The sequence below is a fragment of the Myiozetetes cayanensis genome, unplaced genomic scaffold (genome assembly GCF_022539395.1).
Source record: "Myiozetetes cayanensis isolate MyiCay16 unplaced genomic scaffold, myiCay2020 scf27, whole genome shotgun sequence".
NCBI classification, from domain to species: Eukaryota; Metazoa; Chordata; class Aves; order Passeriformes; family Tyrannidae; genus Myiozetetes; species Myiozetetes cayanensis.
The window spans coordinates 6,734,954-6,758,626 of record NW_026087488.1 but is presented as its reverse complement, the minus strand read 5'-3'; the positions used below and the strand labels follow the sequence as shown (position 1 = coordinate 6,758,626).

The following is a 23,673-nucleotide window of genomic DNA, read 5'->3' as shown; positions in this document are numbered from 1 at the left end:
CCTGGGATAATTGTCCTTAGGGATTCTGCTTGTTGTCCTACTGGGATAATTGTCCTTAAGGATCCTGTCTGTTGCCCTCACATGAACATGGCAGGATGAGCCTGGCATGAAAAGCTCCTTTTGTGCCCCTGAGGTACCGTGGTGGGGGGTTATACCCTGCCTGCCTCTGCCTGTGGGCTGCAGGTGGAGGGAAGGGGTTGTGATGGGAATGTCATCCTGAGGATGCTGACAGCCACTACAGACCGAAATGGAAATCACTCTCCTCGTATTTCAGTCCCCAGCAGCTCCCAAATTAAAAGATGGAAAAAGTGACTCGAAGTGTATCGTGCACACGTATGAAACGCTGCTCAGGAGGGGCTGGGACCGGGGCCTCCACACACCATCCAGCTGGTTCTGGTTTTCAGACAAGATTTACTAAACACATGTAAACCGTGCATATCTGTTTGAATACTTTTTGTGCAAATAACTTCCTCTGTGGTCAAGCTGTTCCTCTCAGATCCAGGCTACAGATCTGTGCTTTATACTCACCGCTTTTTTACCCTTGGATTTCCACCAGTATCGGTTCACACTGTACGAAACTGTGAAGAAGGGAGCCGAGTTTGGCAGCAGGAGTCAGGAGAATTGACAGTGCAAAACACTGAGCAAACTCATGATAAAGGGCAGAAACCATCCCTGGCTTAGCTCCATCCAAGTCAGTGGGACAGATCCTGAGCAGCTGTAAACAGGAGCTGCAACCGTTTATAGATCACTCGGCCCCTCACAGAGAGGCAACATTTCAGCAGCTCTGCTGGGGCTTCTCCTGATTTATCCCCCCCGAGTGAGCAAGCAGAGCCAGGGTCTTTCTTCACCAATTAAAACTGCCCCACAATTATATCTGCTGAGTGTCACGGATTCCAAGTTTAAACACAAAGCAACAGCTGAAACTGGATATGAAGGAGCGGGAGGGCAGAGTTTTTATGATCGATGTTTTATTGGAATCATATAAAGAAGAAAAGCATTTCACATATTTCATGGAGGTATTTTATGTGTGAATTTAATATGAATCCTCTTCTTGTTAAACTCTTACGTGATCTATGTACTTCAGAATATAAAACACAGTATAGGACAACTATGAACAAGTTTATTAAAACAACTTGGGCTCCTGTTGACATCACCAACCACACAAGTGCTTGCTCAGGGTTGTTGTGATCTTATCAGTCTCTCCTTATATTTCAGGTTACCTACTTGTTCGTTTTCTCTATATATCTTTCATTGTTACAAGAATTCAACTCCTGGGCAGATCTGGAAGATAAATCTCCTGTCTGTTTGGGGAATATGGCTCTAGTTCTAATTTTGCAGACTCCGTTCAGGCAATACTCCCTTTGACTTCAGGGATTTTTGCCTGAGTAATCCTTTCAGAATTGGACTCTCTGTGATTTTCATTTACTTAACAACTTGGCATTACATCTGTAAAATATTAGCCCAGTAATGTAAAATATCAAATTAGATTTATGCATTAATCTAATCTATATATGCAGCTTGATAGTCAGTTTTGTTACACGACATTGTTGCAATTCCAGGCATTCTGTGTCATTTCACATTTATTCTGATGATGCAAGAGACATCAAAAGTGAGATTTATGGATCAAATTTGGTAGCCCATGTATGTGAAAAGAAAGTCTGAAACTTGAAACAAAATTTAAAATCAATTCCCACTTTCAGGCAAACCAAGTGAATGTTTCCCTATCAATCACAAATAAGGGAGAGCACACAAAAAGAGCTAATCTGGAATAATCAACAGAATAATAAGCTATTAAAAAGGAAAAAGCAGTCAAAATAAACAGCCAAACTGCAATGTATTCTCTACCAATCCTTGAAAAGGACAAATAAGCCGTTGTTTCTTTTCTGTGTGACAATTGCAGTCTGAAAAGTAAAAAATTACTTTTTCATACATGTTCATAAACTACATTTACAAACACTTCACATAACTAAATTATATTTGTTTCCTCCAGGTTGGCTGCCCTTGAACATTTTTCTCCTTCTTGCAGTTTTTAATTTATTTTTATTTATTTAATCCTTCCATGAAAGCAGGTCTTGTGCTGATGGTCCTGGTTCAGCAGCCAGCCCCACGCAGCAGGCACTTTAAAACATATTAAACTAAAGTTTTGTATGTGCTTTGGTACTTTTAAAAACTGGATTCTTGGAGACAACCCACCAATACTTTACTCTTACATCTTAAACCCATTTTCTCCTCTTTATGGATGCTTTCAATTTGTTTTACTCTTGTTGGGCCAAATCCAGCTTGTTATTTACAGAAAGAACACAACAAGATTAATAGGATATGGTCTGCACCAGCCTACACCCCTGGAATTTCATAGTGATCCCATCAATTCCGTATAATTTCTTTGGATTCGTAGCAGGTTAAAGCCCCAATCCAGGATAATGCCAAGCAGATGCAGACAAGGCCAGCACATAAATGTGGAGAATCATGGCCAGAGTAAGACTGGATCTCTTTATCCAAAGAAGAAGGTAATGTTTCATTGTAAAAAATTATATGGATTTTTTTTTCTCCCCTATTTGATAATCTGTCACCAGCCAGACACCAAATAGGAAATGATGCAACACCAGGGGAAAAAGAACCAATTTATTTCATATATGCTACTGAAGAAACACTGGATTGATGTGCTACCCCAAGCACTTTGGTTCATTTGTGTGTGTCATGACAGGCACCTGGTATATCCCTTCAAATAGGAGGTTCTCCACACTGAAATATTTCCTGTGGGATGCAGCACTGGATTTGCCAGAGTGTGGCAGCTGCAGTGAACTTAGGGCTTCCTCTAAGGGTGTCTGTTTTCTCTCTTTCTGCATTAATCCAGAATTACTGTTTCTCCTTCCCGAGCATTCACATGCAACAACCCCAAACACAGTTGTGTTTGCAGAAAATCACAGTTGTGCTAAGTCAGTCACAGTTGTGTTTCTAAGAAAAGATGCGCTTCCCAAAACGCCGTCTCACACTCGTTACTGGCAGAAAAGCCACCTCAAACATCCGAAACACTCCAGCCCAGGCTTCCCGGGCGCTCTGCGGCTCCCTGGAGACTGGAACACTGTGCTCAGGGGTTGGGGTTAGCTGGGCTGTCCCGGGATCTCCCCATCCTTCCACCCTCTGCCTCTCCCCTCCCCTCCCTGCGTGTCACAACAGGGCCCAGGCACAGCCGCCTCTGCCCTTGGCACCGCGTGCCAGAGCCAGGCTGAGCACCCTGGGGACCGCCAGCACCCACGGGGGCTGGGAGAAGGGCACCAGAAAGCCCAGCTGGAGGAAAGGAGCAGAGGGATGCTCCCTCCTTCCATCCCACATGAAGGGTTTGGGATTGGAAAGCGAAAGGAAAACCTTTCTTTTTCTTTCTCCAAGGCTTTGCACTCAGTGTATGGGCCCTGCCTGGCAGGGAGCGAAAGGGGAACTGGAGGTGAGGGAGCAGCTCTGAGCTGCTTTAGTTGTACATTTCCCTCCACCTCCTCCTTGCAATTTCCCTGTTCTGCAACCCCAGCAGTCGCCACGAGGTTTGGATCTCCCAGTGCCCACTGGTGCTGTAGAGAATGGAGGAACTGAGGGAGGATCCAGTGAGTTGTTTCATGCCATGAAGAGCCCTGTGACAGCATCCGACTGCAGCTCCCATCCCCAGCCACAGTCACCAAACCAGCTCTCCTGCCATGGGGTGAGCAGCACAGAGAAATATAACCAGCACAGGTGAGCTTCAAAACATAAAAAGGGATTTAAACTAATAATGATGGGTTCAGCTTCTTTTTCTTAAGTAATATATGGAATATTAGACCTGAAGATTGAGCAGAAACTGGGAGAAATACTTGGCTGGGACAGTAAGTGGTGGAGAACACAGAGCCAAAATGGATCTGAGCAGGGAGGGAGAGATGGGAAGAGCAGGAACCTGAAGTGAGGAAGTGGCTGCATGAAGTGGGTGGGAGTTCAAGAAAACAGTAAAAGGTAAAAATATGTGAAAGGTTCCAAGTGAGAAAAAAGGTGGGAATTTTGCTGGGGAACATAACCTACTAACTTGTCTTCTGATCCCTTTAAAGGACAGGGAAGATAAATTCCCAAATCAACAGAACAGCCTGAGCTGGAGAAAAGAGAGCTGGAAGGAGGGTGAGACCAGTCAAAAAGGACTCACCTCCCATCCAAGCAAAAATCCCAGCTTGGACACCATCCTGTGCATGGGAGAAAGGATAAGAAGGTGAGGACAGTGCTTACAAATTAAATCTGGTGTGAACCATACCCTGAGATAAACTCAATATCAAACTGGTATCACTGCCAGCTGCAGGGAATGGATAACCTGATCGGTCCCTTTCTTCTCCAACTCCCCTGCCTGCCCATGGCACTGCTGCCACTGGTGCTGGCCAAAGCACCACCAGGCATCTGGATGGAATACACCCTGAGAAAAGCAGCAATTTGACAGAAATGTTGCAAACACATTCAGTGTGGGAGTTCTTTTGGGGTCTTCAACAACTCCCGCTGTCCATGGCAGAGATTCCCCCCCAGTGCCATCACAGGTTTGTGTTGGTAGGGGTTAATCCACAAACCCTCACAGGTAGATCTGTTGTGGGTTATGCTGGATATTATAAATGTCCTCAGAGTTAAACAGCAAGTAACCACACCACCCAAATTTACTTTGCTTTCAATTGTGGCTGTTTTCCCTGCCCTCTGTGAGAATTGCTTTCTCCTCTTCCACCTACCAGTGTGTATCTGCGGCTGTGCGGTACTCACAGGGTACAGAAATCCTTGGATTTCATGCTTAGGTCATGTATCCTGCCATCTACATGGTTTGTGCTAAAACTATCCCAAATTCCCAAAGGATGTGAGAATTGCCATGTTGGCTGAGAACAAGGGTCCATCCAGCTGAGTGACCACAGCTGGACACCCAGGTAATCGTGGGCAGGCACATGGGATACTCGTCCCTGCTACTCTCCCAGCTTCCAACCATTTTCTGCTCAGGGGCTTTCCTGAGCTTCTGCATGTCACCGTGTCCACATCACCAGCCAAATCCTCTGGCAATTTACATGCTGCTAAACCTCTGGCTACTACACCACACATAAATCAAGCAGAATTGGATTCAGTGACAATAATTGGGGGGGAAAAAAAAAAAATCAGTGATTTGGAAGACATATATGAGTTTTGATCTTAATATGGGCTAAATCTCCCAGGAACATAAATTATCTGTTTGGCTGCCTCTGTTCTCTGCCATCCCTGCAGAGTCTCACTGTGCAATGGCACAGGATAGATGGAGCTGTGCTCTCAGATCCAGTTCAAGAATGAGCAGAATGACACTTGCACAGTGGAGAGGGGCGAGATTTTGGAATGAGGAGTTGCTTTCCAGCAGCCACAGCCATGTGGAGCCAGGTAGATGGGGACAAGAAGCAGCTGAAGAAAGATGAGAGTCATGGAAGCAAGGAGGGAGGGAGCTGGACAAGGAGCACACAGAGGTACAGAGAAGGCTGTAGGGGAACTCTTTTATGGGAACTGATAGAAATGTGGGAATCAGTTAAAGTGAAAATGAGGAGAAGAATAAGAAAAAGAATCCATGGAGAAGAGACTCAGAATTTTAGCTGCTGGGAGAAGCAACACCTCTTCTTTCAGTGTCCTGGACAAGGGAATAAACCAGATTGATTAAGGCAAAGAGAAGCCCAAGTCCAGTGATCAAAACTGGACTCCTGGTCCAAAATATCTTCATGAATGCAGACTTCCACCCAGGGGAGCAGCTGTGTAAGGAACTGTTCAAACCAGTTTGGGATGCTTGGAATAAGGGTCCATTTTCTTCAGTGTTCTGGATGATGACACGTGAAGCACAACAAGACCAACTGCCAGTGATGGCCCCACGTGCAAACATATTCATTAAAGATCTGTATTAATGATATTTTATGACATTAATAGGTAACAAATTTTAATCTGACTTTTGCCTAGTTTCTAAAAAGCAATCTGTACAATGTACTTACAAATATTCTGGATGCAGCAAGTGTTACTGAAGTACCATTAGTCACTACCATCACTTTAGATTTAAACTTCAAATCCACTGTGCTTCCTTTCTCAGTACTCTATTAGTGCCTGTTGAAAGAAGTTAGCATTTACACAGATCAAATCTAACCTTAGGAAATCCTTCCTCAAATGACCAGATGAGAATGATTTCTCAAAACATAATAATCCAAGAAAACTTTATTCAAACCGTCTTCTTGCCACGATGCACCGAATTTTCCAAGACCCCCCCTCCCATCTTACACAGGCGCGTTTCAGCAGGAACACAAAGCACAGTACCACTTGCTCCGAGGAGCTCTGTAGCCTGCAGGATCTTTGCAGAATCCAGCCCGAAGAGATACAGCACTTTGAGAAAACTGAGCTGTCAAACAAGATTTCCTTGGGCTTGCTGCCACACAAAATGGCAAATAAGGGACTTGAGCCTGCACGGAAACAATAGGAATTACAGGTGCTCAGCGTTTGTCTCCCGGCACAGTTAAGGTTTCTCAGCACTTCCCAAAATCAGCTTATACTTATTCAAAATTATATAGCTAAAAGCTTTGGTATGTAGCCACAGAGCTTTTATTTCAAATTGGCAATAATGTAAGTTCTGCAAAAAAAAAAGAGACTACAATAATGTTAAAAATATCATAAAATGTTATTTATATCAGGATACATTTGTTAGCCCATATGACAATCATTCATATTTCTTGACAGATATAAACCTCCGCTTAACACATTAGTATCATAAATATTACCAGATATAACACTGTAATGTAATACCTACCAAATGTATTTTAAAATATTACTCAATTTAAAACTTTGGATTTTAACCAGATGTGTTTCCAGAAAATGATTCAGGTCAGATGCTTTTTTCTTTCCCCTTTTCCGTGCGCGCGTGTTCAAAGCGGAGCATTACCGTGTGATTTATTGTGCCGTGACTGTGTGCCCCGAACCTAAAACAAGCACCACGATACTTCATCCTCGAGGCTCACACACCTGCAGTCCAAACTAACAAGAGAAAACATCTACATGGCACGGCAGGAGCCTTTGAAATGTCTTTTTGCAGTTGCCTGGACACAGAACAGACTGGTAGAACAGGGAGGCAGCGGAGAAAGGGTGAAGACAGGAACTCCAGCCTCTTTCATCTAGAAAGGGGGGACCATGGAGAGATTAGAGGAAAGGATTTTGATTAGATCACTGGAATGTGAAATGATGCTTCCCAGGATTAAAATCCTATTTTAGAGCTACCAAACCGGTTACGGTGTTAGTCAGAATTCGGAGGCTCGCGCAGCTCCATCCCCACAGATGCTGTCTCTCCACAGCACCCCAAACTCTCTCCCTGGAGCAGGGGGGACCCCAGCCAGGACCCCACACCTCCCCATCGTCACCCCAGCACAGAGCTGCCCTCCCTCAAAGCGTGGCACTTCTGGAGAAAAAGGAGTTTCCTTCTCCAAAGGCATCCCTGGGTCCAGCCCCACGGCAGCCATGGCTCTTGGATTTCGGTCTCCTTGGGCCCCCAGTCCACATCACCAGGTGGAGGGTGGCACTTTCATAACCAAATGCCATTAGTTTTATTCCCAGTGCAGCCAACTAACAATCCGAAGGTCTGCAGTTGTCGGGCTGATCATTACGTGGAACCCATTAACATAAAACCCGCCATCGCAATTAGTATCTTTGTAAGCAGCAGCCTCAGCAAAAAGTGGAAATGGAGGCTGAATTGATGGTGCTCTTCCAAAGGAGGCCGGCAGCAGATTGGGAAATAATCTGTGGCAATTGCTCTGCCGCTGTGTCTGCTGTAACTTCTCCAAAGACAGACAGAGCCATTTCCAAGCAGTCAGCCCACGGACTTGAGCGAGCACTAAATTCACTCGGTGATCAAATACAATTTGAGAAATAATCTACAATCACTCACTTAGGGGGGGAAGATATATTTCCCTTTTACAGATGAAGTGCAAAACAGCGAAAGTAGCTGTATTTGGAAAAATACCGTGCGGCTTATTGATTCCAGAGGGGACAGGTACAGACCGCAGTTTTGCCCATTTCCCAGTAAAAACAAGGAATGCTTTCGCGGGGGGCAAGGTATCTGCAGCCTGGCTGCGTACACTGGTTTGTTTCGTCAGGAGATGAGCCTGCTAAAATGCCCTGCGCTTTTCAGGAAGGGAACAAGGAAAACGCTCGTATTTATAGCAACATTATTGTTTAGAACAAAATAACTTATTTCATCCTTTTAATCTCCGTTTCTATGGATATCCTGCGCGGGGCTGGGATCCGATTTTCCAACCCTCCGTGCGAGCCGTCCCCCGTCGGCAGCGGCACCGGCCCTGGCAGGGAGCGCCTGTCCGCGCCAAAGAAATCCCGTTCCAGGCGCCCTCGGACCGCCCCGGACACCGCGAACCGGCTGCCCCCGATGCACTTTTTCATTGTTGTTTCCCCGAAACTCTCCGCACTTGGCTAATTTTAGCCCCGTCGCTCCCCGAGCGGGCTCACTCGCCCCCCCTGCGCCCCGGGCACCATTTGCGGGGCGATGCGCTGCCCTGAGCCCGCACCGCGCCCGCGGGGGCTCCGCTTCCCCCCGCACCGCCCGCTCCCGCACTGCCCCGCATCCCCCCGGCCCCGCGCCGCTCGGCTGTCCCCGCGTCCCCCGCACCGCTCGGCTGCCCCCGCATCCCCATCGCCCGGCCCACATCCCCGCACTGTCGCATCCCTGGCCCATCCCCCCGCACTGTCCGCATCGCCGGCCCCGCATCCCCGCACTGCCGCATCGGCTCGGCCCCGCATCCCCGCGCACTGCCCGCTGGCGCATCGCCCCGCTGTCCCCGCATCCCCCGCGCCGCCCGGACCCCGCGCCGCCCCCGCGGGTCCCACGCCCGCCCTGCCCGCGGGTGCCCCCGGGTGCGGGCCGGGGGTGCTGCGGGGTCGCTGCGAGCGCGCGGGCGCAGCGCCCTTCCCCCGCGAGCGCGCGGGCTGAGTCCGTGTTCCGGGCGGGCTCCAGGCCGGGATTTGGGCGCTCCCTGCCGGCCTCCCTCCCCTTGCCCCCCGCCCCTCCTCCCCCTCCCGCCGGCTCCCTCCCTCCCTCCCCTCCCTCCCTCTCCCCTCCCTCCCGGCTCCTGAACTCCAGCCCCTCTCTCTCTATCAGCCGCTCACTCTGTCTCAATATGTCTCAAGATGGCGGCCAATGTGGGATCGATGTTTCAATATTGGAAGCGCTTTGATTTACAGCAGCTGCAGGTCAGGCTCCCCGCTCGCCGCACCGGCCGGGCCGCGCCGCCGGACCCCCCTCCCTCCCTTCTCCGCCTTCCCTCGGGCCCGGCCTCCCCCTCCTCCTCCCGCTGCCGGCCCGCGCCGCCTAAAGGGAACCCCGCTCCGCCCGGCCGCGGCGCTCCGCTCCCTCCGCCCCCCGCCATCGATCACCGGCCCCATCGGAAATTGATCCTCTTTGTTCAATTCATCGATCAGCCCAAGATGGCGCCGGAGCCGCCGCTGCCGGGGCCGCCGCCGCTTCGCCCGCTCCGTCCCGGGCTGCTCTCCCCGCTCCGCGCTCCCCGCCGGCGGCGCCGTGCGGGGCTCTGAGCGCGCCGGGACTCCCGGCGGCCGCCGCTCATCCCCCGCCCGCCTCCTCCCGTGCGTCCCCTCCCTCCCCGCCGCCTTGCCCCGCTTCCCGCCGCCGCGTCCCCCCGCCGCTTCTCCCTCGCCGGGAAGCCGGGGGAAAGTTTACCGAGTGCTGGGACTTTGTGTGTGTGGGGGCGCCGGGCGGGCTGGCGGTGCCGGCGCGGAGCGGCGGGGGCTGGGGGCGCTGTGGTGCCGGCCGGGCGGGCGGGCGCTCCCCGCGGGGTCCGGCCCTCGCCTCCGCTCCGCCGGGCGCGGGGGCTCCGGCCGCCGCCCTGCGACCGCCGCGGGCACCGCGCCGGGGACCCCGCGGGGAGGAGGGAGCGGCGGGCTGGGAAGGGGGAGCGCCGGGAGCGGGGCCGGGGGATTTGCGGAGGGCAGCGGCGGCAGCGCCGGGTGCGGGGAGGGGCGTCCCGGCCGGCGGGGCATCGCAGCGCATCTCCCCGCGGCGGCGGGAGGGCACGTTACATAATTCACGGGCTCTCCAGCCTCTCCTGCTGTCCAGGAGCTGACGGATGAGCGGAATATCGATGCTTTCTGCTGGTGCTGCCTCGGAACAGCCCAGAAGTGCCGTTTTCCTCCGGGGGAAAGTCCTGGCGGAGCGGCCTGCCCCCCTGCCCCGGGGGTGCGTGCCCTGGGGCGATGGGGGATTCACGGTTTCACAGAGTTGCCGGGGTGCAGATAAGGCCGGGGCGGGTTATGGGGGAAATGTGTGTTGGGGGTGGGGGGCAGGTTGTCAAACGCTGAATTGGTGCTGCTCCCGCCGTGAATGGGATTGCAACACGCGTGTCTCCCAGTTGATTGGCGCAGGAAGGCGCTGCCCTGCCTCTCCGAACCCGCCGCTGCCTCCCGTTTAAATAAATTGGCTCGAAAGCCGGCGGCTTGCCCACCGTGGCCCCCGTGGAGGCGGTGTTGGAGCCGGCCGGAGCCTGCGGCGGGCGCAGGGATGGTGCGCTGATGCTGGGCAGAGCCGCATCCCCGCTGCAGGTGAGGGGATGCCCGCGGGGGGCTGCGAGCGGGACGCGGGTCCTGCCGCCCTCCCCTCCCCCGCGCCGGGCTTGCGGGAGCGGTGCTAAAAAATCCCACCCCGGCAGCCCCCAGAACGGGAAGTGCTGCGTGGGATCTGTGGTAGGAGATTGGTCCCTTCCGACTTTCAGGTGCATTACGAGGTGGGGTAAAGTAGCGTTTTGGTTTAGGCTTCTCAGTCGTCTTCAACCCCCTTTCCGTGTTTTATTGTTTCTTTTAAAGGTTTGGGATTAAGGTAGACTTGGCTGAACTTTGCTAACTTGAAAGGGTTCTTAATAGTGACCCAGAATACCTACAGGAATACAGAAAATGAGATCCAGATGTAGAATTGTATAAAATAAAATGGATTAAATTAAGATGTAGTTAAACAAGGTCTGACATCTCTAATTGTGGACTTCTGCTTTTGCCTCTGTGTATGTGTGGTTGTACTTGCTTGGCATAGGAAAATAAATGCTCCAAACATCACTGCCGTGGTGTTGCATTTAAGGGTGAACAAGTCTAAATACTGCCTATAAAAATAAAGCCTTCAGAAATGCTTATTGATTAAAACATATTATGCTAAAATATCTATCATGTAAATTAAATTCTAAAATGTAATGAACGCAGCCAAATGGCATTTTGATAGATTGTTCTCTTCTGTTTTTGGTAAAAAATAGCTCACTTTTATCATAATTTAATTTCTGTGCATACTGTAAAACCTGTTGTGGAGTATCACCGTACAAACCTTAATCTCGTTTTTGCAGACTAAATGTGACAGTCTGACTTGAACAGCTTGTAGCTTCTCCTTTGAAGCGTTCTGGTAACGCCAGCTTAGAGTTGTTTGAACAATATTCATTACCTGCTTTTGAGGACTGGTGATTATTTATACCCGTTGCGGATTGAGGCTGTTCACCTGTTGGCAGGTTCACCAGGCAATCTGTGCAGCACAGAGTTTATTAACTTTGCACACAGTCTGTCTGCAGAGTGCTGGACTGACCAGGGAGGTAGAGAAGTACGTTCATCCATATGCAGAATAGTTAATTTGTTTCAAATTAGCTTTTTGGTTTTGTTGGGTTTTTTTTTAATTTTTTTTTTCCTTACCCACCCATCTGCATGAAGAGGTAGTGTAATATTTACTCCCACTTGCAGATGAAGCAATATGCTATAAAAACTATCGTTACTGGGTATGAAGTTCAGTCCCACAGAACTGTCCATGCCTCCCTCCCTCCCTGTCCTTCACTTGTACCAGCTGATTTTGAGCGTGGAATTACAGAAAATAAAAATACTTACATCTGTGTTTCCGCTACTCTATCCCGGGACAAAAACCTGAAGGATTTATGCTTAACACGGTTCCACCTGAGCCCTGTAAGCTGCAGCTTGTGTTGCTCAGGGTCTAATGGCTTTGAAGCTCTCGTTTTTGTGCATGAGAAAGTTGTGAGGAGCTGGGACTGGGCAGTCCCGGAGCGCTGGCACCCGGCAGCTCCCAACTTCCTCTTCCACCTTCTGTTAAAAGGAGACGTTTAACTGTTGATGAGCTTCGACCTGCCTTGTAATATTAAGCAGCAGGTTTCTCAAGATTGTATCAATATTAATTAAAAACAGAGCCAGGAACACTTTAGGGTCTGACTTTTTAAATTATTTATTTCCTTTCTCTAAATAACCTCTTGTTTATAGGGAGAGATATTTCAAGTGTTGGAGACAGGATTAAATAATTCAGAACTTGGACTAAAGAACAAAAAGGGCTGTTCACAAATGGAATATGAGATGCAAAAATGGCAGCTTCCTACAGGTATCAAACGGGGCTCTTCACTTGAGACCGTACCTGCAAGGCACAGAGCTGAACATTAACCCCTTTCTCTAGCAAAGGTTGCCTGTGTTTCCTAAAGAAGCTGTGGGATTGGCACGGCATTTCTGCCTCAGTTTGCCACGTGGGTGAAGATGGCCCCATGTCTGATAGCTGACAGGGAGGGAATTGCAGCGCACAGAGAAAACAGATCCTCACAAACGGGGAATATTGTGGCAATAAATGCAAATGAAATCACTGGAGAAGTGCTGCTGCCCTCGAGTTAAAGCTGCATCTCCCGTTTGGAAGCAGTTGTGTGATCGGGATCAGTTCAGCAGCGGGAAGGTAACCTGCTGTTCTGTGGTCCTGGCTTGTTTTTGATATCACCATCACCTTCACCAGAAAAACAACGTTTTGCTGGGGAACAGGAAAAGGAGCGTCGTGTTCCCGTGGGCACAGCATGCAGCTCTCCTTGACAGCTTCCTTAATATTTCTGGATATGTGTGGATAGATGAGTGTTGGAGGAGGCAGTTGGTCTCTGAGACCAGCAGCAGCATTGCATGAGTAAGTCCAGCTCGAGTCTCAGATCTGAGCAGGATCTGCAGCATGACTGGGAGAAGTTAATATCCTTTGAAAACTTACCAAACTATCTGTAGTTATTTTGACAATAAACACAAGTCTCAAAATGTCATTGTAGCTTTTTAGGACAGGCACACACACCGCTAAAGAGTACAGTTTCTTATTGCTTTTGACCAGAACAGCAGAACTTGTTACCGTCAAGCTGGGGAGTGAAAATCTAAAGGCAAATCTTGCTCATGTTGTTTGTTTTTTAAAATCTCATCCTGGTATTGCATCATATATGATTAAAGTAAGGATTGAGTATTAGTTCTGTGGCAGGCTGTGACTAATTGTTCAGGGTAAACCACTGATCTTATAAAATCTGTAACAAAATCTCGAGAAACTAGGTAGTAATGAGTAGCTTTTAAATCCTGAAGTGCCTCTCTTACTGAATTAGAAATAGGTGGAGTTGTTGGCATCTATTAGTTGGGTTTGATGGTACCTGAGCACAAGCTGATTTGCAGTAAGTGAAGGAGCTCACAGGCTTCAGCAGAAGTGGAATTAGTGATCAGGTCTTAGTGTTAAATTTTGTTTATCTGTGCAGGTCACTGTAGAACTTGTTTCTGTCCTAAAAGTAGTGAGTGCTTTTCTGTTTATAATGGTAGTTAAATGTGCATCCAGAGAAGAATCTCCAGCTACTGTGAACACGTTTCTGCTCGCCCCAGCTGATCAGAGATGTGTACGGGAAGGAGCTTGGTGGTTCTGCAAGAAGATGAAATACAGGGATGTAGAAGCCAGGGCACTGCTGCCAATACACTCCCATAGCAATCCCTGCTTCCCTGCAGCAGGAAGGCTTTGGCATTTTGTGCTGGTCAGGGTGATGCCCCTAGTGACATACTAGAAGAAAGGCCCTTGATGTACTTCTGGCTCAAGAATTTGGCTGTCATAGCATTCCTTAAATCCTGTTCCTTGAGTCCTGTTCCTTGGAAGGAAATTTCTGACGCCCTTTCTATCCCTTGTTCCTGTTCCTCCAGTGAAATAATGCCCATCTGAGACGTGGCAGAATCAGCGCACGTTTCAATCACTCTGCTCTGGTGCCAAGTTTGTGGTTAATTGGGTGATGTATTGAGAAATGCAGGAGGGAGGATTTGGAACATGGTAATGGCTGGGAGGTTTTTTTGGGGAAAAAAATTGCGCTGCTTGGCTGTGTGTAACAATACCAAATAAGTAACGGGCGAAACATTTGCTAGAGGAGAAATGACATGCAGTCTGAAATTGCAGTGAACAGTTATTCTGTATTTGCAAGCTGATTTGTAATGCAAAAAAGTAGATGCAGAAAAATGCACAGTCCAAAGTTTTGGTTCGATCGCGCTGAGGCCAAGAATAAAGACAGTTTATTTTTTGGGTTGAGAATAGATACGTGGATGCTTGGTGCTTCTTAAAACAACAGGCAGGTGCTTATTGGCTTGTGGTCCTTTTTATGTAAGCAGGGTACAAAGTTCCCATCTTGTATATCCAGGTTTTTCTTGCACGTGTTCTTTGTGCTTGGTTGTTTCCAATATACTTTGTGGGCAAGGCCTTGCAAATACGATGTTCTGTGGATTGAGAATGCAGTGACAGTGTTCCAGCTTTGCATAAAGGAGTGGGGAGGAAGATGTGAAGCTGAGAAGGGGAAAGCTGCAGTGGGATAGTTTGCAGAAGACAAGGAGTTTTAAGATAAAGCAACTTGTGCAGGAGTGCTCACACATGGGATTGTAGGTGTGGGGTTGAATGTAGCAGGAGAGATGGGAGAAACTTAGACCTCACAGTCAACAATAAAATCTTTAAATTAGTAAATATAAGATAAATCATACTCATTTTGTGACACGTATTTTCAGCTATTTATGTTGTTGTTGTTGTCTCTGGTTTCAAGAGGCATATCATTAATTTCTGCTTTTAATGGTAGTAACACTGTAGAAAATACAGGATTATTGCATTGGTTGGGTTGTGAAGAGAGTGGAAATGCAGACAGATTGGTGATTGTTAACAGCATTAAGTTTTTACAGAAATTAAACACAGTTGGGTGTAGGTTGTTGGGTGTGACAGTGGGTCTTCCCTGCTGTCCAACAGTACTGGGATTTCTGGGAGAGCAGGAGGCAGTAGAGAATTTGTATTAAATCCAGCACTGGTCATGCTTCTGTTTTGACTCTGGCAAGACACAGCAGTTCTTACTTGATCCCTTCTGTGACTTAGCAGAGTTGAACATTTAGGCTGAATAAATGCAGATTTCGGTGTGAAGGTGGTGAAGTCTGGAGATCCTGATGGCTCCCTGTGGGTGTGTTCCAGCTGGACTGAAGCTGGAGCCTGTCACACTGAAGCTATCTGAGAGCTTTTGCCTCCTTGCCTTGCAAGAATTCGATGCCTTCATCGGCAGTTGGGGTAATAAGGAAGTTTTTTGTGGGGGCTGGAGTTGTGCTGCCTTTCCTGGGGTGCGGGGAGGGGAGCTGGGGTGGTGCTTGTCCTCCTCCCAGCTGGATTCATGGACTGCTCTGGGAAGGCAGAGGTAAAGATTACCCGGTCCTTGAAAGGCTCAAAAGCAGATGCACAGAAGTATTTTAAGCTGCTGTATTTAGATGCTTTAAATTTCCCCACATCTTTGTGTTTCTGGCTGTGAGGTTTTCAAGGCAGGGCAGGTTGTAGGCCATGGCTCTCTTGGAGGCTTTTCTGAGGAGTTCTTCCATGAGAGCTGAGCAGATCTTGTGGATGTGTGGAAATGTACCTCAGTGAATAAGGAAGCTTGGACAGAGATAGCAACATCTGTTTTTTTGTGAATGATACAAACATTTGCAAAATTTACAAATTCTAAATTTCAGCTAAACTGATAAATGACCAGGCAAATTCCTCATTGGAGCCTGACCATTCCTCTTCCTGAATCCAGTACTCTTATGTTTGGCTGATGGCCAGGTGAGCCTGGGCGTGCATTGCACATGAGTCTGCAGGGGAGACCAAACTCATGGTCTAATTCCTGCAAACATTTGATTGTATCGCTTGAGCTGTGGAGATGGGATGCTCCTGTGCTGCTGTGTTACCCTGTTGCTGTGGGATTGCTTTCATGGGCTCGGGGGAGGGTGTGTGCAGAGCGACCTGGGTCGGTTCTGGGGCTTGCCCTTGCTGAGGAATGTTGGCTTCTTGTCTGTGTCTCACGTGTGACAAGCTGAGGGCAGTAACGTTGGAGGGGAGTAAAAATAAATCCAAGTGGAGTGGGGGAAGTGACACTGTTTAAAGGACTGGATGGGACAGAGGGAAGTGAAGAAAGGAAGGAGTTAAGGGGTGAGCTTGAGCCCAGGACTTGGAAATGAAACTCATCTTGCAGAGCAGTTGGGAGAAGAGGAGAGCCTATTTTAGCATTTATATAAATATGGGGCAGTGCAGCTGGGCAGGATGGACCTTTTAATGAAGACTCAGACTAGATGTATCTTAGGTGCCAAAAGGTTGTATATTTTGTGTGGAAAAGCCCTGGCTTATTCATGTAGAAACAAAACTACAAAGCCAGAAAGGGGAGTGCTGCAGATGATGAAATACAGGGGAAGTTTGATGGGTTAAGTCTCACTCCTTCTGCTCTCTTTGGTACTTTTGCTAGGTATTTCGAGGTTTCATGGTGTGGCTGATCTAATATTTAAAGAAAAACACAAGATTTCTCTTACCCAGAGGTCAGCTGAAGCCGGGATGCCTCGACCCACTCAAAATCTCTGCACTGGGAATGCTCCCTTTGGGCAGTGATGCTCAGTGGGACTGGTACTGACACCCAGAGCCTTTCGTTGGTTTGGATTTGGTGTGAGCACAGTCAGGAGGTAGCAGTGGCTCTGAAATGAGCCGGGAGTCACAGTCTCACTGTCAGCAGGTGGTGCATCCCCGTTCCCAGTGTTGCCATGGGCTGCTCCGGCCCCTGAGCGTGTCCTGGGCCTCTGCTGGTTTGTGCTCCATCTGGGAAACACTGATAATGCTCCCAAACCCTCTTTGAGATGCCATGTTGTGAGTTAGCAGTTACTGTTCTTTTGCTACTACTCAGTTCTGCTCTGTGGATAAATAAGACTCAGTGGTTACATTCTCTGCACTTTTTTTAGCAGTATTTTAAATGGACTGAACAGGGGATGTGCTACTGTTGATTTGTAGGTACTTTTCAGGCTGTTGCTGGAAATAATATCTATAGAAGAGAATGTGAAAAAAGAACTGAGTAGTTGAGTGTCCTAAAAGAATATTATGGATGATTGATAGCAAATCACTGGAAGAAAATGTTTCTTGCAGATGGTTATGAAGTTATAATCTAGAGTTACTCATACACAGACACACTCTTACTTTAAAACCTCCTTGTTGTCTGGTGTACTGTTTGAGGGCAAGATAGGCAATTTATCAAGTTTCCCTTCGGATTTCTCTGTACATTAAAGGCTGCTTAAAATTTACATTAGAGGCAGCCAGTGATATGAATGTTGAAATTAATATTCATCAGCTTGTGGTTGCATCATTTCAAACTGCAGCCAGAGATCTGAAACAGCTCCCTGTTTCAGCAGGACAGGCCAGCCTCTGCCAGCTCAGGGGAAGGAGGATCTTCAGCCCCAAGCTGTGGACAATAACTGATGGCCAAAGAGAGGGAGATGCTCAGAGCGGGTTTTCTGTGAGGTGTTAGCCCTGTACCTGAAGGCTGAAATTCCTTATTCACCAAACACAAATGATGGGGTAACTTGAAACTTTTTTTTTTTGACGTCAACTTTTATCTTTTATCCAGGTTGTCCAGTGTGAGTATTGATAGCCTGCTCAGGCTGTCAGCAGGGTCAGAGGTGGTGCTTTAGATGTGTGTTTGTGCCATCAGAAGTATTGATCCCCTGCTCAGTGCCCGTGTGCTCGTGTCCTGCACAGCGATGAGGCTGCAGCTCCGTGTGCCCCGAACGTGGCAGGGGTGAACCCTGGTTAGCACAGCACACAGCCCTGACCCAGTGCACTATTGCATGGGCTTCATTTTTAACATGTGTGTAGTCACAGTCTGCTGGCTCAGCCTGGGTGGAAGGAGCTGCCTTTTCCAGCCCAGCCCATGGTTAAGTTTTGAGCAGAGTCCTCGTCCAGTGGCGTCTCATCCTTTCCTTTATCTCACGTTTCTAATCAACTTTGTTCTTCTTCTTGTTACTTCATTGATGTGACATACAAATGTTGTCACAGTAGCTCAATAAAATTTATACTTGTGTCTTGTCTGTAATTATTTTTCATTTCATTTTTATTGGGTGTTTACACGTTTTATTGCATGTTCGCGTCAAAGTAAATTTGTATTGTGTTGTCACTTGGATGTTTGCTTCATTTTCAGCCATAAATAAAATGTACCCTTTGTCTGGGATCTGAAACTTGAGAGTGTTAATTTTGTCAGTGAGCTGCATATCTTGTTTTTCTGTTGCAACTTTTGTGTGTGCTGGTTAATATTGACAGTACTCAACTTTGGTTTGGTATGTCTGGTATGAGCGTAGCTGCTTTTCTAATCCTAATTGTGGAGATGGGATAATATTAAACATTTAAAAACAAGGAGCCAGGAGTCTTGCAATTGATTTTTCCGTGGAGAGACCTCTGTGCAGAGTTGCTTACACAATTGTAACCTTAGTTTCTGTTATGTGAGTGTGAGAAGTGTTTCGTGTATTTAGAAAATAAAAGTTGTGAATTCACTGGTTTCTCCTCCCTTCCCTTCTTCCCTTCTCTCTTTCAGGAGCTCTAATTTTCTTTTGCCTATAGTCTTCTGTGCATTTTCTTTGGCATGCAGTCTTGCTATTGAAGTTCTTGGGATGCTGGAAAAGGGCAGCTTCATAATACCATGTCTTCAGCTCGACTCTCCTGCTCTTCACAACACCCTGCCTGTTTTTTCAAGCAAACATACTTTATACTCCTAACTACTGCTCAAACTCAGAATATTTTTTTTCATTCCTTATAAATGTGAGTCAAGGCTTGCTGGCTTTTAGGGGTGAGCTCAGGGTGCAAGAAGCATTAGGTGTGTGGTGAAGCAGAGAGTGAGGAGGGGAGAACTCTCTAATTCTATAATAATTTATTTTGTGTACTTCCCTGATGAAGGGAACTTTTCTGCTGTGAACCTTGATCCTCTGAGACTGTGGGTGCTGTCTGGTCCTGAACCCCTGCAGGACTGAGGATTGATTCCCTGGTTTAGATCAGCAACTGAATCAAATTAAACTATCTTACTAAGCCCCACTCTCGATTTTATGTCCAAAACATTGTTTGGTGTTTCCATGCTTGTGAGGAGGAGCTGATTTCAGGCTTTTTTTTTCAGTATGCAGGCAGAGCTCTGGTCAGTCCCACAGTTGGAAAGTTGTATTGTGAAGCTGAGTTCTTCTGGACAACTTGGGATAGACATTTTTCTCTCTGTGAGGCCTTTCCTGTGCTCCAGGCCATCAGCTCGTGAGACTGGAACTATGTGGGATTTTTTTGTCTTGGAGTGATGTGTTAAATACAGCACAAATTATTAAAACAGCACACACACTGTGCTGTGATCAGCTTGGTTTAGATCATAAATTACAATTTGCATCTGAGATGTCCTGGCATATCCTGAGAATAGTTAGTTCTTTAATATGCCAAGCTAAGTAAAACTTGATTAGTGTCACTATCTGGGATTTTCTGTCCTGTAAATAGAACTTGAGGGCTAAAATTGGAACTGTGAAAACCTACTTTAACTGGGATTAGAAGAAGAATTTAGTGGTTTAGATTGATTTCAGGATCTTAGAAAGTGGTCACGATGCCCTGGAGCTTGTGTATGTGCCATCTTCTTAAAAATTAACTTTACTGAAAAGGCTAAAAAGTTACTTTGGGACTGTAGCACGCTCTTCTTGGCCATCCAGCACAGTCTCCCACTGTTGCAAAAGGTGCTTTTGGTGCTTGGCTGCTCCCTGTGTGCCAAAGGTTGTTGTGTCTCCAGGCTCAAGGGTTTGCACTCCTGATGCCCGGAGGATCCTTGCTGGTGAAAGGGGCTGGCAGGCAGGAATTCAGTATTAAGAGTCTTTCTCCTGGAGCACACAAGCTGATGTGGAAGCTCCTTATATCAGGAAATGATGGCTCTATGTATTAGTTTTCATTTTCTAGGTTTTGTGGAGCTGGCTGAGGTGGAAGCTGGTGAGCCAGCAGGAGTGGCTGGTGTGGGAAAGCACCACGACTGCTCTTGTCCTGCTGCTGGGGATGTCATGGCAAACTGCAGTCACACTTGAGAGTGCTTTACGCCCTATTTATTTGCTGTAATCATTTTACCAACCAGTTGGGAAGTTAATTTCAGTGGTAAGAAATATTCATTCTATATCTAGTTGTGCTGTTTTTTTTTTAATTTAAGTTGTCGGCTGGCAGCAGCCTCTTTGTACGGTGTCTTGATTGTCAGCTCTTCATTATAAATTTACTTTCTAAATGCTGACTTAAGGCTTGACACTTTGTTTGTTTAACTGTCAGTTACACTACTTGGGAGACCTAATAAAAGCCTCTCAGATCTTCCTATTGAATTAGGCCATCCTTTACCACCCTGGTGACTGAAGTAAAACAACTGTAATAGTCTTTTTCCATATCTATCCCATTTTTGCTGGAACCCTGGTTAGAGTGTCTTCTGATACTGTCCTCACTGTGACAGTCGTTCTCTGGTAAAAGGTCGCTGTAATGTTTTAATTGGATTTTTCAGCTGCGAGGAACATAAAAATATGAGTTTATTAATAGAGTGCCTTTGATGTTGAAGGATTCCAAAACATTTGCTGCATTGCACGCACAGGAATGGTTTAGCTTTCCTGCCCTGTTCAGGGATAATCAATGTTGTCGTGGAGCAGGGAAGCTCGATGTTCTGCCTGGGAGGTCATGGGGAGGCAGGGGGAAATCTGGGAAGGCAGAATGTTCTTCCCCAGCTGGAATTTCCCCGGCACACAGAAGCGAACGGCAACACCATCGAAGGTGCCAGAGGATCTTTCATAAGTTGTTTTGGTTTTGCTTTTCATCTGAAATCTTTGAAAAAGGTCACGGGCAATAGACAATTAGAGAAACACTTAACTGACCTTGATAGTGTATTTTTGTGGAGTTCTTGTGCTGTACAGCTATTGCTGCTTCACGCAGATGGTTATTGCTGGTTTCCATCTGTTCGTTAAGGAAAAGTTAAGACAGAAAACGGCAGTTTGACTGGGTCTTTTACCAGAACCTCTAGGTTTTATTTCTTCTTTGGCCATGTCAGGTTAATGTGTTGGGTGCAGTGTGCTGTGGTTTCAGGGAAAAGAGATCAAAGTGGGATCATGTCTGTGCAATGTGGGTCACAACAGCAGTTTCCTGTGTTTTCGGGCACCCTTTTCTTTGAACAGTCCTCAGGTGTGTGCTGTGATATCACCCTGGGCAGGGGGCCAGGCCAAGGGAAAGACTCTGACCAAGACTCACTGTGCGGAAACCGCTTAAGCATTTGTGGCCAAAAAAGACCCTCAGCTGATATTGCTGCTTGTTCCCAGTTTAACCTCGGTGCTCTGTGTGACTTCACAGTGCCCCAGTGGAGTTTGCTTTGGTTTTGCTAAAATCTGCTCCCTTAAAGGTGAAAAACCTTAAAGTCTTTCAAGGCTTGCAGGTGATGCAGGTGAGCTGACACCAGTTCTAGTGCTTGTGGCGATCTTCCATGTCTCAATTCCTGAAGGAAGGTGGGAGAGGGAGCCCTAGAGAGGCACGAGCATTATCTGGGTTTTCACCCGGTGAAGAACAAAGCAAAATGAAAATCTTGCTTCAAAGTCCCATCGTCCTGCTTGTGGCACTCAGAGTTTTTCTTCACCTCACTACTTTCTTTGCACTGGGGGATGATTTGTTCTCGCAGAGCTGCTTTCAGAAATTTCGGGTGGGATGGAAAAACGAGCCTGTCTGGAGGGAGAGCTGTTTGCAGGGGTCCTGAGCAGGGAGCACAACACTCATTTCTCTGACTCCTTTGCCAGTTGCTCAACCAGATGTCCCCGGTAGTTTGTGCTGTAAGATGTTAAGTAATTAGATCATTCAGATTCTAGTTAAACATAATTAAAGCCCTGTGCAAACTGAGTGAAGTTGACAGGTTTTATAGGTTGGTCACAGCAAAAATATCAGATGATATAGCTCGGCATTAATACAAAAAGATTTAAGCCTCCCTGCCCTCAAATAAAGAGGTGTTTAGTCTTCAAATTTAATCCTTAATTAGAACTACAATTTATGGAACTTACTGAAAATGCTTTCAGGGTCTTGGAAGCCTCACTCAAAAGTGCTCCCATATGGTGTTTGCTGGTTAAAATTTCTTCTGTGCTCCTGAATTTGAAATTATTTAGCAGTTGTGTCAAGTTTAACAGGAAGATAACAGAATTTTGCAATTTTCCCCCTGTAATTTAAGTTAGTGGGTAAGACAGTTGCAGTGCTGCTCCTGGACTTGAGAAAGGTTTGAACAAGTAGCACCATCTCTGCTTTGCACTCTGGTTTCCTTTCCCAGCGTTTGGCTGACTTGGGTTTTGGGATTGTCTGGCTGTAGCATAGCCTGTGTAAGGTGGTGCCTTAGTGATCCCACTGCAGTTGGGTTCATAACCATCCCATTTCCTTGGTTATTGTTAAATAGCACAACTGCAGAGAGTCGCTACGTAACGCGGCCGTGTCTGTAGGCATTGCCAAGTGAAAAAGCAAATGCAGGATTGTGAGCACAGGGCTGAAACATGAGTTACATGTTCCAGCCTTTGATTATTGTTGTTTTATTACAACACTTTGAAGCTAATCTTGATTATTTCTCTCCCTGGTTTTACAGATATGACACGTTATTTTGTTGTTTGTTTGCTGGCAGGCGAAACATATTTTCTGAAGGAAAGTGTTAACAGATCCGCTGATAAAATGTCTGTCTTCTAAAAACTGTCTGAAGACAAATTGAGTATTTGTCTACATGTGCTGTTCACACTGTTGTACCAAACAAATTAGCAAGATGATTCTTGTCTTTTTTAGGACGTAAACTTTCTTTTCCAATGTTGTAGGAGCTCAGAATTGTGAGCTGGACCCAGGGCGATCCTTGTTCTGCCGAGTGCTCTGAAAGCTGATTGTCACTTTGCTGGAGTTAATAACCAAAAACTAGGTACAGACCACTCACAGGAAAGTTAGTTTGGAAAATTCAGATTTTAGTAGTAAAGGGGATTTTGCAGTTAGACGTAGTTAAAACAGAAAAATCAGAGGGAAGAAAGCTGCAGTTATTTCTTGGCAATCCTAAATGAAGAAGTTGCCTTGCCCGGTACTGAAAACAGCTCCTTTGCATGCGCTGCGGAGTTATTTGATGCAATAACTTCCCACGTCCCCTCCAGCCTCTCCCCACCATGCTTAGTTATGTCACTGTGTGATGCTCCGAGCCTTGCTGTCCTGGCTGGAATCTCGAGACTGTTTCCAAGCTTGTATTTCTCACTTGGCAGCACACGCTGCGGCTGGTGGGCAATCTGCCGGATCCCTTTTTTGTCAAACATCCGAGTTGGTGTCTGACACTGAATCCGGGAATAAGAGCGGGGAGAGTGAAATGTACAGTGGAACTGAAGATATCTGCTGGGTGTCCTTGTGCATTTTTCCGTGCTTATTGCTCGTGATTGATTCTCGGCTCTTGTGGTGATAGAATGACAGAGATTTTGCTCTTCCCTTTCGTGTTTTAAGTGATTTGCGTGACGTGGTAAGAGGCAAATTTTCAGCTACTCCTTTTTAATCAAGTGCTGTCTGCTTACAGGTGA

General features: G+C 47.0%; 1 protein-coding gene and 1 long non-coding RNA gene across 8 annotated transcripts in view; one reads left to right on the top strand and one right to left on the bottom strand.

Moving 5' to 3' along the window:
- Positions 1-6,633: 6,633 nt before the first annotated feature.
- LOC126643602 (uncharacterized) lies at positions 6,634-9,211 on the bottom strand. The gene is made up of 2 exons (XR_007629775.1): positions 9,142-9,211; positions 6,634-7,142 (listed from the first exon to the last, which is right to left on the bottom strand). It is a non-coding gene; the product is annotated as an uncharacterized LOC126643602 (long non-coding RNA).
- CUX1 (cut like homeobox 1) overlaps positions 9,088-23,673 on the top strand; it is a 266,951-nt gene continuing 252,365 nt past the window's right edge. For all 7 annotated transcript variants that reach the window (XM_050322112.1, XM_050322109.1, XM_050322113.1 and 4 more), the window contains exon 1: positions 9,088-9,225. In XM_050322112.1, coding sequence (XP_050178069.1) covers positions 9,163-9,225 — 63 coding nt within the window. In that variant the 5' untranslated portion in view covers positions 9,088-9,162. The remainder of the gene's footprint in view (positions 9,226-23,673) is intronic.